At 38.6% G+C, this 15,762-nt stretch overlaps 1 protein-coding gene across 2 annotated transcripts; it reads left to right on the forward strand.

Moving 5' to 3' along the window:
- Window positions 1-5,329: 5,329 nt before the first annotated feature.
- LOC127450822 (apoptosis regulator BAX-like) lies at window positions 5,330-15,582 on the forward strand. 2 transcript variants are annotated; one of them, XM_051715208.1, is made up of 6 exons: window positions 5,330-5,383; window positions 9,473-9,521; window positions 9,613-9,771; window positions 12,696-12,831; window positions 13,618-13,722; window positions 14,000-15,582. In XM_051715208.1, exons 1-6 carry the CDS (start codon window positions 5,353-5,355, stop codon window positions 14,096-14,098), a joined length of 579 nt encoding a protein of 192 aa, XP_051571168.1. In that variant the 5' UTR covers window positions 5,330-5,352; the 3' UTR covers window positions 14,099-15,582. The 2 variants fall into 2 exon arrangements, with proteins under 2 accessions (XP_051571168.1, XP_051571167.1); XM_051715207.1 differs by lacking the exon at window positions 5,330-5,383 and adding an exon at window positions 6,190-7,778.
- The last annotated feature ends 180 nt before the right edge of the window (window positions 15,583-15,762 follow it).

Here is a 15,762-nt window from a genome sequence, read left to right on the forward strand (position 1 = left end):
AAACAGTCAAATCGTGGAACACTTCCACGTTCAGGAAAAATGTGGATACAAATAGAGTGTGATAGAGAAGTGATATCTTTGTTATCTTGATATCTTGGTTGAATATCAATGGCAGTGATATCTTGGTTAGTTCTCATACAAGAGCATCAGCACTTTGCTTATGTCCCTGACCTGCGTTCACTCTATGTTGCTGTGGCTTGACAGCTTTGTTTTTAATTCAGTGACCTACAGCATACACTATATATATTTTGATTTTAGGTACAGACTGCCCTCACAGTCCCACTAGTTTTTAGCTTGTAATTTGCTCTGTCTTTTGAACATATGCAAGTGTTGCGAATTAGTGCTCCAAATAAAGAATAGATGGAATTTCCATGCAAAACAGTCTAGGCAAATAGCCCCTTTTAAATGTTGTATTCCCATGTCAACATTCATATTGTTTTTGTTTGTTTAAAAAAAACAAAAACAAAAAAAAAAAACACTACTGGCCACTCAGTGCCATAATACATATAACAGACAGTGCTCAACAACAAGGACGGTCCGCTGGCCCGGGGTCAGTGTGAGAGAGTTTTGTGCCAGTTGACGGAACTGTCACTTGCCCTGTGGGTCCAGTGCTGCATTATCACTGACTGTTGCATTTGTTGATGTTGTAAATGTGTTTTTTCAGTATGCCTTGCAACTTAAACATTTCGATGTGCTATTACGAATTCTGCTAATTTAAAAGGAATAGTTCACTCAAAAATGAAAATTCTCTCATGATTTACTCACCCTCATGCCATTCCAAATGTGTATGACTTTCTTTCATCTGCTAAACACAAACAAAGATTTTTAGAAGAATATTTCAGCTCTGTAGGTCCATACAATGCAAGTGAGTGGTGCCCAGGATTTAGAAGTTTAAAAAGCACTTAAAGGCAGCATAAAAGTATATATATATATATATATATATATATATATATATATATATATATATATATATACAGATTATTCAGATGTGTTTTAACATGCTACTGATGTGGTTTGTATCAGTGGTTCTCAATCAAGGGATCGGGACCCACTGGGGGCCTCAGCACACTTCCGGGGGGGGGGCCTCAAGATCTCTTAAAATTATTTAAATAAGGTAGATTATTATAATTTTTTTAATTCAACTAAAAAAAAAAGAAATAACTCCCTTTAATAACTTGATTTCTATGAAGAACTTACAGTTCTAGACATTTCTGGCATCACAAAATTTATCATGATTAATTGTTTTAATTACATTTACACTAGTAGTTTCTTACATTAAAAAAAACTTTGAAAAACAAGCTTTGTCATCATTACAGTAGAAGTATCTGAGGAAATATCTTATAATAGATATATCTTATAATATGAATATCTAATAGCCAACATTGGGGCCTTCGAATATTTTCTCAGACAATGGGGGGCCTTGGAGTCAAACAGGTTGAGAACTACAAACAAATGTTTGGATGACATTTGATTAAAATTTCTTGAGGTGCTCTTCATTGTTGTAATACACAGATAGCAATCTAATTTAATAGTAGTAGTGTCTTTATTTATCCCCCTGAAATGTTTTTTATTCTTCTTCTTATAACAATAATAATAATAATAATAATAATTATTATTATTATTATTGAACAATTTATCATGTACAAACAACATGGCAACAAAAATACATCTTTGCATTATAACAGTAGGATCAGGTGCATAAAAGGACAAATAAAAACATACAAGAAATAATAACAATAAAATAATATATACATATATATATATATATATATATATATATATATATATATATATATATATATACACACACACAGTATATAAGGGGCTAGGGATTTTTTGTAAATCATATTCTTCTATTCTGCTAAAAAGTTTTATTGGATTTTTATTTTTCATCACCTTAAAGGTGCTATATGTAATATTTTTACTGTACTAAATCATAAAATGACCATAATATGTCATTAGAGAATTAGGAAACTTGCAAAGTTGAAATACTGGCTTCTCCGATAACAATGCTACAGCCAGTATATTCTATTTTGAAGTTTCCATTACGGGCCGGAATTTCTGTTTATGTTTTGGCCTGTGTGATGCCGCCCACACACCAAAAGTATTTCAACTCCGCCGGGTTGCTAGATTTGAACAATTTGCAGGCAAACAACACTGCGTGCTGCAGCCATGGAAGTCAGAAAACGAACTGATCAGAGATAACAGATTCCACCCGACCTAAAAAGCTTCGCCATCCGTCTAAAAACCACCATGACCAGAGGCGTAGTAAAACAAGGATAAATATTGGAGATGCCTTTGGAAGATGGAGACAGCTTAAAGCCCAGAAATCCAATTGCGTGTCAACATTCTGGCAACCCACATGAGCTTCGAGTCTGGGGCGGGGCAGACAACTGTCCAATATTTTGAATTTGGACTGCAGTACCCATTTCAAATGCTTGTTGTCAATCTTACATATAGCAACTTTAAAGGAACAGTTCACCCAAAAATGAAAATTTGCTAATAATTTACTCACCCTCAGGCCATATTTGCTTCATATTTAAAGGATAGAACCTTTTCTGTGGAGACTGGCAACTATTCATCGTCTCATGCACCAGTTTTGTATGGGGTCCCACAGGGCTCAATTCTGGGTCCGGTTTTGTTTTCTTTATACATGCTCCCTTTGTATACAATTTTTAGGAATTATATTGTATCATACCATTGTTACGCAGATGATACTCAGTGTTGCGTTCCCTTACATCCAAAGGATGTTTCAAGTCTACAGTGTTTATTTGATTGTCTGAGAGATGTTAAACATTGGATGTCAACCAACTTCCTTCAGTTAAACGAATCAAAGAGAGAAGTCTTAATTTTTGGCCCCTCTGCTTCTACAGAGATGGTTGCCAATAAATTAGGGCCTCTATCTGGTAACCTTCATACACATGCTAGAAACTTAGGGGTTAATTTTGATTCTGCTTTGACTAAACAGATCAATGCTGTGGACAGAAGATGTTTCCATCAACTAAACAAAATAGCTAAAATTAAGTCATTCTTAATATCCAAAGATATGGAGTCTGTAATACATGCAAATTCAAACATCATATTCAGTTTAAATTATTATTGTTTGTTTATAATGGTTTGCATGGTTTGGGTCCTCCATATTTTTCTGATCTTCTTTCATTTCATCATAATACATCCAGAGACCTCAGATCAACCAATAGTCTACGGTTGACTGTTCCAAGGACACGTCTCAAACTGAAAGGAAATCGAGCCTTCTCAAAGGCTGCTCCACAGCTCTGGAATAATTTGCCACTTTACATAAAAACTGCATCAACATATGATGATTTTAAATCTCTTCTTAAAACTCATTTATTTATTATTGCATATGATCACAAGTAGGTGCAGTGGTAAAAAAAAAAAAAAATGTGTGCATTGTCTGTAATTGTGTTTTGTGTCCTTATTTTAATTATTACGTTATTTCTTTAAACTCTGTACAGCACTTTGGCCAACAGCTGTTGTTTTTAAATGTGCTTTATAAATAAATATGACTGACTGACTGACTGTATCGGAGTTTCTTTCTTCATCAAAACAGAATTTAAGATTTATAGGATTTCATTTCAGGCCTCCTCCTTTATACAATTCAAGTGAATGTACTCCATTTTTTGACAGTCCAAAATGCATATTTAGGGTGCATCAAAATAATCCACACGACAAAATGATCCACACGAAGTTCTTCTGAACGCAAAAGATTGATTATTTTCATTAACAAAACAATACTTATATACTTTTTAACTACAAATGTTCACTTCTGTACATCTCTGTGACGCACGCTCACGAGAGGGATGACGTAAACTCGTTGGTAAGGTCACTCGTGGAGGAGGCAGGAAGCACGTCATTGTTTACAAATTTGCACAGACCAAGCACCGTTCACAAACCAAAACAGTCCAAAACAATTTCAAACACGATGTTGGAGGATTTTGAATTTAGAAGAGAAGAGGAGATTGAGTTTTTCGCCCAAACCTACCTATTTGAGCCCGAATACACCTCTCATGAGCGTGTGTCACAGAGATGTACGGAAGCGAACATTTGTAGTTAAAAAGTATATCAGGAGGAGGCCTGAAATGAAATCCTAAAAATCTTAAATTCTGTTTTGATGAAGAAAGAAACTCAGATACATCTTGGACGGCCTTTTTTGGGTGAACTACTCCTTTAAGGGCTTTTGTATAAGAAAGAAACTCATTATGAAAAACACAAAACCTAGGTTTCACTTTCATGTACTTTGACGTGTGTATATAAAATTTTCCCAGAATAAGGATGTTATTAACCAGAAAGTCGTCTTTGTCATTGTTCATAACAAGTCCATAAACAAAGTCCTTTTGAGAAAAGTTTTCAAGGTGAGGAACCTTTGGGTAAAGCCTGTCCTGTATATCAAGCCATAAAGCATCTGCATACATACAATGGAAAAATAAATGATCAGTAGTTTCAGTACTGTCACAAAATACACATTAACTGGTTTCAATTCCAAATCTTTGTCGCAAGAATTCACTGGATGGATTTACTCCGTTTAAAATAACTTTGGGAGTTATGGGGAATATATTTTATTTTTTTTCTCCCCAATTTGGAATGCCCAATTCCCAATGCTCTCTAAGTCCTTGTGGTGGTGTAGTGACTCACCTTAATCCGGGTGGCCGAGGACGAATCTCAGCTGCCTCCACCTCTGAGACCGTCAATTCGTGCATTTTATCACATGGCTTGTTAAGCGCATTACCATGGAGACATGGCATGTGTGGAGGCTTCACGCTATTCTCCGTGGCATCCACGCACAACTCACCACGCGCCCCACCAAGAACCACATTACAGCGACCATGAGGAGATTACCTCTTGTGACTCTACCCACCCTAGCAACTGGGCCAATTTGGTTGCTTGGGAGACCTGGCTGGAGTCACTCAGCATGCCCTGGATTCAAACTCACGACTCCAGGGGTGGTAGTCAGTGTCAATACTGAAAAAAAACATTTTTTTTTTTTTTTTTTGAGAATTTAATTTAAGTCACAACCTCCAATTAAAAGTTGTGGGAGACACGGGGTGATGGGAATAAAATGAGTAAAAATTCCTTTAATTAAACATAAAATAGAATTGGGGATGGCTTCAGTTATGGATTTGAATGTGTTCCGATTGCCAATTAAGTCATATTTAAGGCAGAAATTCTCATATGATATAATACAGCCACTACTATCAACTAAACGAGTCACCAACCAAATACCTTTCTATAATTATTATTATTTGAACCGTACAACATGAATCTCGGGTGACTTCCTTCCTGTCAAACAATGACGTCACAGACGGAAACATTCTCGCTCGTTTTCATTCTAATATGGCAGCGCCGTCGGGTGGAGGCGATACGGGTGAGTGCAGCTTTTACGATTAAATAATGATTTTTGCCCGTAACACAAATGTTTAACAGAGTATGAAGTCGGGCGCTTTGGTTGACATCTGATCAGTAGTTTGTTAGCTCACTGCTGACCACTGTCACAACACCGCTGTCTGAAACATATCCGTACACATACCAATCACCGGACGAACAGCCGCACAGGACTGCTTATTTCTAACGAACCGCAGTGGAGTCATAACGCAAAAACAAACAAACAAACAAACACATCTAAATAGACTCTGGTTGCGTCTCAAAACCCTTTGAGTTTTTTACCTAGACAACATTCTCGGTTGATTCGTTCGGAACGCGCCTATGATGCCCAAATAATGGTGTCTGGGTAGGCAGCTCAATAGTGTTGCGTGTGACAGCCTTTGTGTGCTTGTGACGGTTGCGCTCATATGCTCGATACCACGATGTTGTTGATCTCTAGAAGAGGTGACATCATCGTTTCAGTGATGATAAGTTAGGAGGGGCTACTGAACACACACCGTAGCGGTATATGGCATTTGCAAGTTTCGAGTTGTCTTGCGTGTCAATTTAAATACTTGGATGAGAAGAAATGAAATAGATTTAGTGTTTTCAAGCATCCAGGCAAGTTTAATGGTGTCGTTATTTCTCCCTAGAATGTGAATTCACCAGATCTCAGATCAAAACTGTTCTTGTTTGGCATGTTGGTCGTCTAGTCATGATCAGACCGAGATAGGAGCTGCCATAGAAATCACAGGTCTTCTAATAATTTGATCAGACTTTTATTGAAAGTTATGCATGATTTATTTGTACCTTCCAGTGACATCTAAAGGTTGGTGACAGAACACAGTTTCAATATGCCTGGGTCTCAAAACCTAGTGCCTACCTAGACAGCATTTTAGGGCATCCTAAATAGGTAGTCACATTATGTGATGCCCTCAGTGCGGTCTAGATAGACAACTAACTAGGTTTGGGGAGACAGCCTGTATGTTTTGTGTATGTGTTCACGAAAAGGTTTAAGGTCAGGTGTGTAGTTCTGAGATATCTTAAAGCTAAGTCCTTAGTTTTATTTGTATATTCAAATATGTGTAGACGGAAAGTTGTTATGAGAGTTCAGATTTAGCTTGAACAAGTTTCTTTCTGCATAGGACAGCCTATGCATATTAGTTTCTTTGCGTCAACATTACTCACCAGGAAACTGAAACCAAATGTGTACTGAATTATACATATACTGCTGCTGAGTCATGTAACAAGCAATATGGAACTATCCCACTGCTAGATGCTTATCTGGACTGCGTTTCCCAAAAGCATCACAAGTTAAGTTAGAGACCATTGGCACCAATGGTTTCTACAGTCTACTTAGGCTTGCGATGCTTTTGGAAAACGCAGCTGTGCTCTTTTTCAAAACCAGACCTGTGTTTTTCAAGTAAACTGTGACTGTTTCATAAGAATTGTATTAAATTTTTTTAACAAGTTTGATTTATTAGGTGAAACAAATGTGGTCACACTCGCAGCGACAAAGCAACTGGATCTCGTTCATTTTCAGTGAGAGCTGGTGACTTCCAGTGACACAAGCAACAGCGACTAGATGTGTGCGTGTCCAGCGATTTGAGAAGGATATAGCTGCAGGCTGAGCTCCAAAAAGGGGCGGGAGCTCAAACAGCCAGCAAAGATATAGGGTGACCCTAACCTAAAACTTACCCTAAACAGTGGGTAGAAGTGGCACCCCCTTTTTGGAGTTGCTCCACGCACTTTTGAAGTAACCACGCCCACTTCCAGAGTTACTCCGCCCCCATTTGGAGATGCAGCAATACCTAATAGACCTTTTTCACACTCCGGGTTTTGGAACGAGGAAGTAAATGATTGCAGGGTAAACTTTGACAGTGGTGAATGGGAGACCACAGCGAATATTATTTTCTCTTACCCATTTGCTCCAAGAGCAAAATAAAAAATCCACTGTTACATTTGAATGACTTTCCAGAAGAAAAAGAAAATAGAGAGCGGTGGATTAAGCAAGTCAGATGGGAAAAGATGCCAAATTTACTGTCACTCTCTCAGCAGCTGTAATAGAAACCCCCTCGCAGCTGTCGTAATTCATTTTTTAAAACTAATTCCAGGGTAATATAACACAAAACATAATGTTATAAACTTACACTCAGTATTTTATAAAATGATCATATAAAATTTTTTGCTAGATTTACGCTGCTAAATAAGGCAGAAACGTGTCATCACAGTCTGTGAAAAAGGTCTGTTGAGCAACTTGAGGAAGTTGAGAAAAGATCAACTTTATTCAAATGAGGAGCGACTTTCTGGAGTCTTTCAGTACTTTCCAGTAGGAGTGAAGATGGTGTCTGTGGAGCTCACATCACCCGTCTCCTTTGAAATAATGGAGTCGAGTGCAGGCAAGAGAGAGAAGTTTCTGTGAGCGATTTCACTGTTGATGTTCACTGTTGACACTATGATTTGTCTGTAACCACATACATGGATCTACTAAAAAATTATGCATGGAAAAGAAATTGTCAGCAGTCTGAGTGAGTTTGATTTGTACCTTGATACATCGTTTATCTTATTAGTGGTATGATACATTAAGCACTGCTGCAGTTGATATATAAACACTCTCCCCTGAAGAATGTGCATTTTAGAGACAAACTGATTCCTTGTCAAATTAGAATGATATCTTAGTTTGTAACAGTTCAAGGATGGGCAAGGAGGAGGCAGAAACTGGGTGAACAGTAAACATAAAGTTTTATTGTCAAACTTAACATAAAACAAACATAAACAAACACAGACACACATGCAACGTGTCCGCGTGCGCCTCTCTCTCTCTCGAACTGGCGCCTCCGGCTCCCCTTTATCTCGCTCTCCCGCTGATCAGCTGATACAGTGCCGGCTGTGCATCATCACGGCCCGGCCACGCCTTCCTCCTTGTCACACTCCTCCCCCGCCCAATTCAGGCTGGGGCGCCACCGGTCTGACCAGATCCCCCCCCCCCATCTCTATACTAACTATACCCTGCCTCCTGTGAACCTGGGGGAGAGACGAGGGGAGGCGTGAAGAGAGGGAAAGGGCGAGCGGAGACACACACACACACACACAGAGAGAGAGAAGAACTTTCTCGCTGGCTCCCTGACGCGCTGTTGCCCGGTCCTCAACCACTCCTGTGCCCTCTGGCGGACGCCAGCTCGCTCCTCCCCTGGCAGATGGCAGCGAGTCCTCCAGCCCCTGGCAGACAGAACCGCTTCTCCCCTTCTTCGGCGGACGGCAGCGGTTCCTCTGGCTCTCGGCGGCCGGCAGCAACCCCTCCGTCCCCAGGCAGACAGACGCGGCTTCTCCTCTGGTGGACGGCAGCGGTGAGGACTCCGCTACAGCGTATCCCTCCTCCCTTCCGGTTTTCGGCACCACTGTAACAGTTCACTGTAAGGATGGGCAACGAGGAGGTGGGAAATGGCTGAACAGTAAACATAAAGTTAAACACTTAACTTGTGGTGGTGGTAACTTGTAAGCGGAAGGTTGTTGGTTCAATCCCCACAGCCACCACCATTGTGTCCTTGAGCAAGGCACTTAACTCCAAGTTGCTCCAGGGGGATTGTCCCTGTAATCAGGGCACTGTAAGTCACTTTGGATAAAAGCGTCTGCCAAATGCATAAATGTAAATGTAAATGTAACTTTAAACAAACATAAACACAGACACACATGCATCACGGCCGCGTGCGTCTCTCTCTCTCTCTCTCTCTCTAACTGGCACCTCCGGTTCCCCTTTATCTCGCTCTCCCGCTGATCAGCTGATTCAGTGCCAGCCATGCATCATCACGGCCACGCCCTCCTCCTCATCACATAGTTTTACTGGCAAAAAGCCTCATCTGTGATTTTCAAGAGATATGGCCAGATGTGCTGTCCACCAATAAAGTTAAAGCGACAGCAGTAAGAACACCCACTAGCAACTTCATAGAATAGACTTTGCGTTAAAGTCGCTATATGTGTGTACGGGGTTTAAGGATGTCTGAGTAAAATGTTCTTACTCATCCCTCTCTTTTACTAGGAGTGTCTTTCAACTTGAATTGTGTTGTTCTTAATTTTTTATTTCCTATTTTTGAAGGCACTGGCAATGAACAGATTCTTGATTTGGGAGCTGCACTTCTTAAAGAGTGAGTATCTACTTAAATCTGTTTTGTTTTTTTCCATGTTCTCTGCATTTATTCTCTTCATTACCTCTGTCATCCTTCCCCTCTCTCTCAGCTTTATCTATGAAAGGGTTCGTCGGCATGGCTACTGTGATGCTGTGGTGACCCGGAGTCAGTTGGGTGGGGGGGAGTTATGTGACCCAAGCCATAAACGACTTGCACAGTGTTTGCAGCAAATTGGTGATGAACTCGATGGAAATGTGCAGCTGCAAAGGTAAGTTGGCAATCAGGCTTATGGATCAACCAAAGAATACATTACCACTGTCTCAGTGGTATTTATCAACATCTACATGTACATTCAGATTATACTGACTTATGTGCATACAATATATTACATCTACTGTGTGTACATTCAACCTTGCAGTAATAATATAGACCATTTCAAGGACTCTTTGGCAGTTTAAGGAAGTGACGTCTTTTTCCCTTGAACATTTCCTGCTAGTTGTCAAACTCATTTAAAACAACAGCGGGAGACGCTTCATTCATAGTGAGTTTGACATGATTAACATTACTAATATTAACACGATTGTCCTAAAATGTCATTATTAAAATGTGGACCATTGGTTGGTGGCTGGATGCTCCCTGGATGCTTGGAACTAATGGAAATTAAAGTGTTTAGATCTCCACAAAAAGCAACCGCAAATGGACGCATGAACCGCTGCAGAGAAGCGAGACAGCTGGATACGTACAGTACTAACAACTGTAGCACACATCTTATCTCTGGCAGTTGAACAAAATGTATGCCAACTAATTGTAAGTTTGAGAGGTAGAGCTCTAAAGGTGAATATAGATCGCTCCCATTATAATGAATGAAGCTGCGCAAGTTATTTGCTTTTACATTTAGTCATTTAGCAGACACTTTTATCCAAAACGACTTACAGATGAGGAGCATAACAAGAAATTTGTCACACAGTATCTGCAGGATGGAACTACTAAGTTCTCAGAGTAGCTGGAGTAGCAGAAAGTGACAAGAAAAGCATTTTTATAATTAAAAAAAAATCCTTACCTTGTCTGCAGGTCATGCAGACAGCTTCATTGAATGGCTTCACTGATTATAATAGGAACGATTTAATATTCCTGATCTTTCTGTGGAAATAATTGTGAGCATTAAACTACAATGAACTTGCATCACCTCTCTCAATTAGACGCTCAGTATCAACAACATGTCTGGCAATGGCGTGGCCAAGGGTGTGCCGCAGATTAGACCCAGGTCCACCCAGAATATTTGAGATTATTCTTTGACTTCAAATATATATTTATAGGGGGCCCTGGGTAGCTCAGTGGTAAAGACGCTGGCTACCACCCCTGGAGTTCGCTAGTTCGAATCCCAGGGCGTGCTGAGTGACTCCAGCCAGGTCTCCTAAGCAACCAAATTGGCCCGGTTGCTAGGGAGGGTAGAGTCACATGGGGTAACCTCCTCGTGATCGCTATAATGTGGTTCGTTCTCGGTGGGTCGCGTGGTGAGTTGAGCGTGGATGCCGCGGTGGATGGCGTGAAGCCTCCACACGCGCTATGTCTCCGTTGCAACGCGCTCAACAAGCCACGTGATAAGATGCGCGGGTTGACGATCTCAGACGCAGAGGCAACTGCGACTCGTCCTCCACCACCCAGACTGAGGCGAATCACTACGCGACCACGAGGACTTAAAGCACATTGGGAATTGGGCATTCCAAATTTTTTTGAGGAGAGAAAAAAAAAATATATATATATATATATATATATATATTTATAAAACAGTTTAAAAAATGCATAAATTCTAAATTCTGAAAGTATAAAAGAACTGTTTAAATGCGGCACTTCTCTGATGTCAAGGAAAAAAAAAAATTGGGCGAAAACTTGGCCCATTCATTTTTATTGAGGCCCACCCACAAGTAATTTCCTGCTTACACCATTGATGTCTGGATAAGTCACTTCAGGTAAACGTTTGATGTTCTTTGAGAAAACATGTTAACTTTTAAAGGATAAAAAATTTAAATGATCCAGTAATGAGACCAGAAGTGCTTCAGGAGTAGTTGTGTTCTATATATGTTGACTATATTGTGTATTTAGTCTGTGTATCTATATAGTAGGCAGGCAATATAGCTATAGCTATTCTATACCTACTGCATGTGCATTCAGACTATATGATATACTTTTATTTATAGTCTGACTATATAGTTTATACTGTTTGTCTTTATAGTATTGACTAATATATTATATATTACATTTACTGTGTGTACTTTCAGACTATATGCTGTATATACTGACTACATAGTGTATTTTGTCTATATATCTATATAGTAGGAAGCCTATATAGCGGTAGCTATATCAAGGTTCAAGGTTTATTATTTGTCACATACATATTACATACATGTGATATAATGTAGTGAAATGTTTTTCCTTAGTTCCTCGTCCCACATTGCAACAACAAACAGAACCAACAACGAACTAAGGACATACACCCACATAATGATAAAAAAAAAAAAATATATATATATATATATATATATATATATATATATATATATATATATATATATATATATATATATATATATAGACTAGACTATATACTGCTCCTACTGCATGTATGTTCAGACTCTATAATATACTATACAGGATGACTATATAGTTTATATATCTAAACAGTATTGACCATTATACTATAGATTTAATCTACTATGTGTACATTCAAACTCTATACTATATATTTTGACTATATGGTGTATTTAGTGTATATATTTATATAGTAGGTATAGCTATATAGTCTGAATATATTCAACATAATGTCACAGTCATAAGGAAATAGTTTGACTGGCTGTACTGGCTCTATTCTTTGTAACAGCAATGTTAGAGTGTAAAATAAACAGCCAAAAATGTAAATTTCTTTCACTTTTATTCTGATGTTTTTTTGTTTTTGTTTGTTTTTTGTGACTATGAGAAAAACTGAAAAGGATTTTTTTAATATTCGAATATTTTCATTTATCATTGCTAGTTTGGAAATGACTGTGTGGAATGGGTAATGTCAAATAACCCCTTCAGTATGAATATTACAGGAATAGTTTCTTTTGATTATCTCCTGCTATGCTCAGAAATGCCCACTGGATGGCAATATGCTGCAGCTTAGTGATGTGCATTTCCATTGTCGTTTTGTGTTAGCATGTTGAATGACTCTGCACTTCCACCTACTAAAGACGTCTTCATCAAAGTGGCCCGTGAGATCTTCTCTGATGGGAAGTTCAACTGGGGCAGGGTGGTGGCACTTTTCTACTTTGCATGTCGGCTTGTCATCAAGGTGAAGGCACACACAAGCTCAGTTGCATATTGATACAATGCATTGTTTTAAAGGGATCGTTTACCCAAAAATGAAAATTCTCTCATGATTTACTCACCCTCTTGGCATCCCAGATGTGTATGACTTTCTTTTTTCTGCTGAACACAAATGAAGATTTTTAGAAGAATATTTCAGCTTTGTAGGTCCCTTCAATGCAAGTGAATGGGTGCCAAAATGTTGAAGCTCCAAAGTCCACATAAAGGGAGCTTAAAAGTAATCCATATGGCTCCAGTGGTTAAATCCATATCTTCAGAACCTATATAATAGGTGTGGGTGAGGAACAGATCAATATTTAAGTAATTTTTTATCATAAATTATCCTCCCTGCCCAGTAGGGGGCGATATGCATGAAGAATGTGATTCACCAAAAACAGGAGAAAGTGAAAGTGAAGAAAAAAGGACTTAAATATTGATCTGTTTCTCACCTGTTTCTCATCTTATTGCTTCAGAAAATATGGATTTAACCATTGTTAAATCCATATTGTTGTCTGGAGTACTTTAATGTTGCCCTTAGGTGGATTTTGGAGCTTCAAAATTTTGGCACACATTCACTTACATTGTATGGACCTACAGAGTTGAGATATTCCTCTACAGATCTTCATTTGTGTTCAACAGATGAAAGAAAGTCATAAACATCTGGAATGGCATGAGGGTGAGTAAATGATGAGAGAATATTCATTTTTGGGTGAACTAACCAAACATTTAAACATTTATTTTAACATTCTCCTTCTAACTCTTTTGCTCACAGGCTATTTCGACCAAGATTCCTGACATCATCAGAACCATCATCAGCTGGACGATGTCCTACATTCAGGAACATGTTATTAACTGGATCAGGGAACAGGGTGGCTGGGTAAGTAATGAAAGGATGACTTACCCTGTCAGTTCCTTAAAAATGTAAAGTGTCAGGTGTTAATGATATAATTTCACACATGCCACAATGACCTTTACCAAACCCACTGATACTGCAATAAGTTGCTTCAAACAAGCACACAGCCTTGGTTAAATGCACTCATTCATTTCTTAAAAACAACATTTCACTTTCATTTTGTGACATATTTCAAAGTGAAGCTAATGTAGGCTGGGAATCTTCCCATCTATTTTTTTTTTTTTTTTTTTTTCTTCTTCAGGAGGGAATTCGCTCTTACTTTGGGACCCCCACATGGCAGACTGTCGGGGTCTTCCTGGCTGGAGTTCTCACCACTGTGCTGGTGATCCGCAAGATGTGAAGACAAGGACAGAGAGGCAGGTGGAGAGCAAGAGAAGGGAAAGTTAAGACAGAGCAGAGGGTGAAACAGACCAGCAAAAGGGAACGGAAAGATGAGGGGGTTTGGAATAAAGAAATACAGAAGAATGAAGAGAGAGACAAATAAGAGATTTGAAAATGATTTCAGCTCATAAAAAGAGATTGAGAGAGAGAGAGAGAAAGAGAGACGAGGAAAGAGTGATAGTCTATCATAATACAGATGAATCGATCCAGTCTTGTTACTCCTGAGCCTGTACCCTTTCTCATCAACAAGCTTAAATCTCTATAATATTTGCACTGAAGATGACAGAGAGCGATTAATGTACAGGAGTTAAGGTTTAGGTGTAATTTTAGGTATTTATTTTTTATGTTTGGGGAAATGGGTGTTTAGGTCATATAGGTTCAGAGACTGGATATATTGGGTATTTGATTTAATTTATTGACATAGTTTAAATGTATACATTTAGGATCCATATTATATTCTTTGTTAGCATTTTTGTAAGTCAAATTGTGCATAATCACAGTTGAAATTAGATTTAATTAGTTTATAATTGCCCTGCAAGTGTTGAATTATTGTTAGTTTTATAAAAAAAAACATTTTTTTTGGGGGGGGGGAACATATTGTCATCTGAAAGGATGGGAATGGGCTCAGGGTGTATTCTACGGATCTCTGAATTTCTCCTCTCTTCCTCATTCCTCCTCTCTTCTTTTCTTTGTTCATGGTGTTTGCAACAGCGTTTGAGCAGTGGAATGCAACAATGCGGCCAACCAGTCAACACTCTGGTTGCAGTATGTGTCTAAGTTATGTGTATCTAAGTTAATATGAGCAATGAGCCCTACCTTTACAGGGATGGACAAGACTAGTGACTCTAAAATGCATTAAACTTCTCTGAGCCATGACGATCGTGTTTTTACATAACCAAATAATTTCCTTTTCAAACAGTGTAGTTACCTGCCTGACTATCCAAAGACAGGAAGAGTGCAGATGTGAATTATTCAACAAATGGGGACTTTATGAACAGCAGTTTGTTTTGCTCGAGCTGGTGCAAACACTCAGTGTCTAAGAGATTGTGTGCATTTGTAAAATGCACAGACACAGACTTTCATCTCGGACTTGCAGAGAGATCTGTTGAGCTCTTCCCCTCAGTAAAGTCTTCTCAGTACTGTATTTTTACTATGGTTAACCACACCCACAACCTACCTTTACTTGCAATTGCTCTTTTTTTATCTTTCTTTCTGTTTTGGTTGTTTGGATAAAGTGTCAGTTTCCTTTTTTTATTGATTTTTTTGTTTTTTTTTTGTTGACAGTGCCTTGGCCTTTTTATGACGCTAGCCACCACTTTTTCATCTTTTTCTATATCTTTGTAAAATGGTATGAATTGTGCACCCTAAGGCAGTCTACGTGCTGTGAGCTCATGAGTTTTTAAGATGTAAAATGGGACAATAAATTGTTTTTATGGATTTAAATGAATGTGTGGGGTGTTTTTTTTGTTGTTGAGAGATATACAGTACCAGCTGAACACAGCTACTAAATGTTAAACAAATCAAAACCATCTTATATTTTATATTCTTTAAAGTAGTGAATCTTTGCCGTAGATTACAGTTCTGCAATCTCTGTGCACTCTCTCAAGGTATCCACATGACATG

This window comes from Myxocyprinus asiaticus, chromosome 13 (genome assembly GCF_019703515.2).
Source record: "Myxocyprinus asiaticus isolate MX2 ecotype Aquarium Trade chromosome 13, UBuf_Myxa_2, whole genome shotgun sequence".
Classification (NCBI taxonomy): Eukaryota; Metazoa; Chordata; class Actinopteri; order Cypriniformes; family Catostomidae; genus Myxocyprinus; species Myxocyprinus asiaticus.

Excerpts from the sequence above, each read along its gene's own strand:
- LOC127450822 (XM_051715207.1), top strand. The coding sequence starts at position 7,721 with ATGGTGTCTGTGGAGCTCACATCACCCGTCTCCTTTGAAATAATGGAG. Across the intron at positions 9,522-9,612 it reads GGAGCTGCACTTCTTAAAGA|CTTTATCTATGAAAGGGTTC; the intron begins GTGAGTATCTAC and ends CCTCTCTCTCAG. Across the intron at positions 9,772-12,695 it reads GGAAATGTGCAGCTGCAAAG|CATGTTGAATGACTCTGCAC; the intron begins GTAAGTTGGCAA and ends GTTTTGTGTTAG.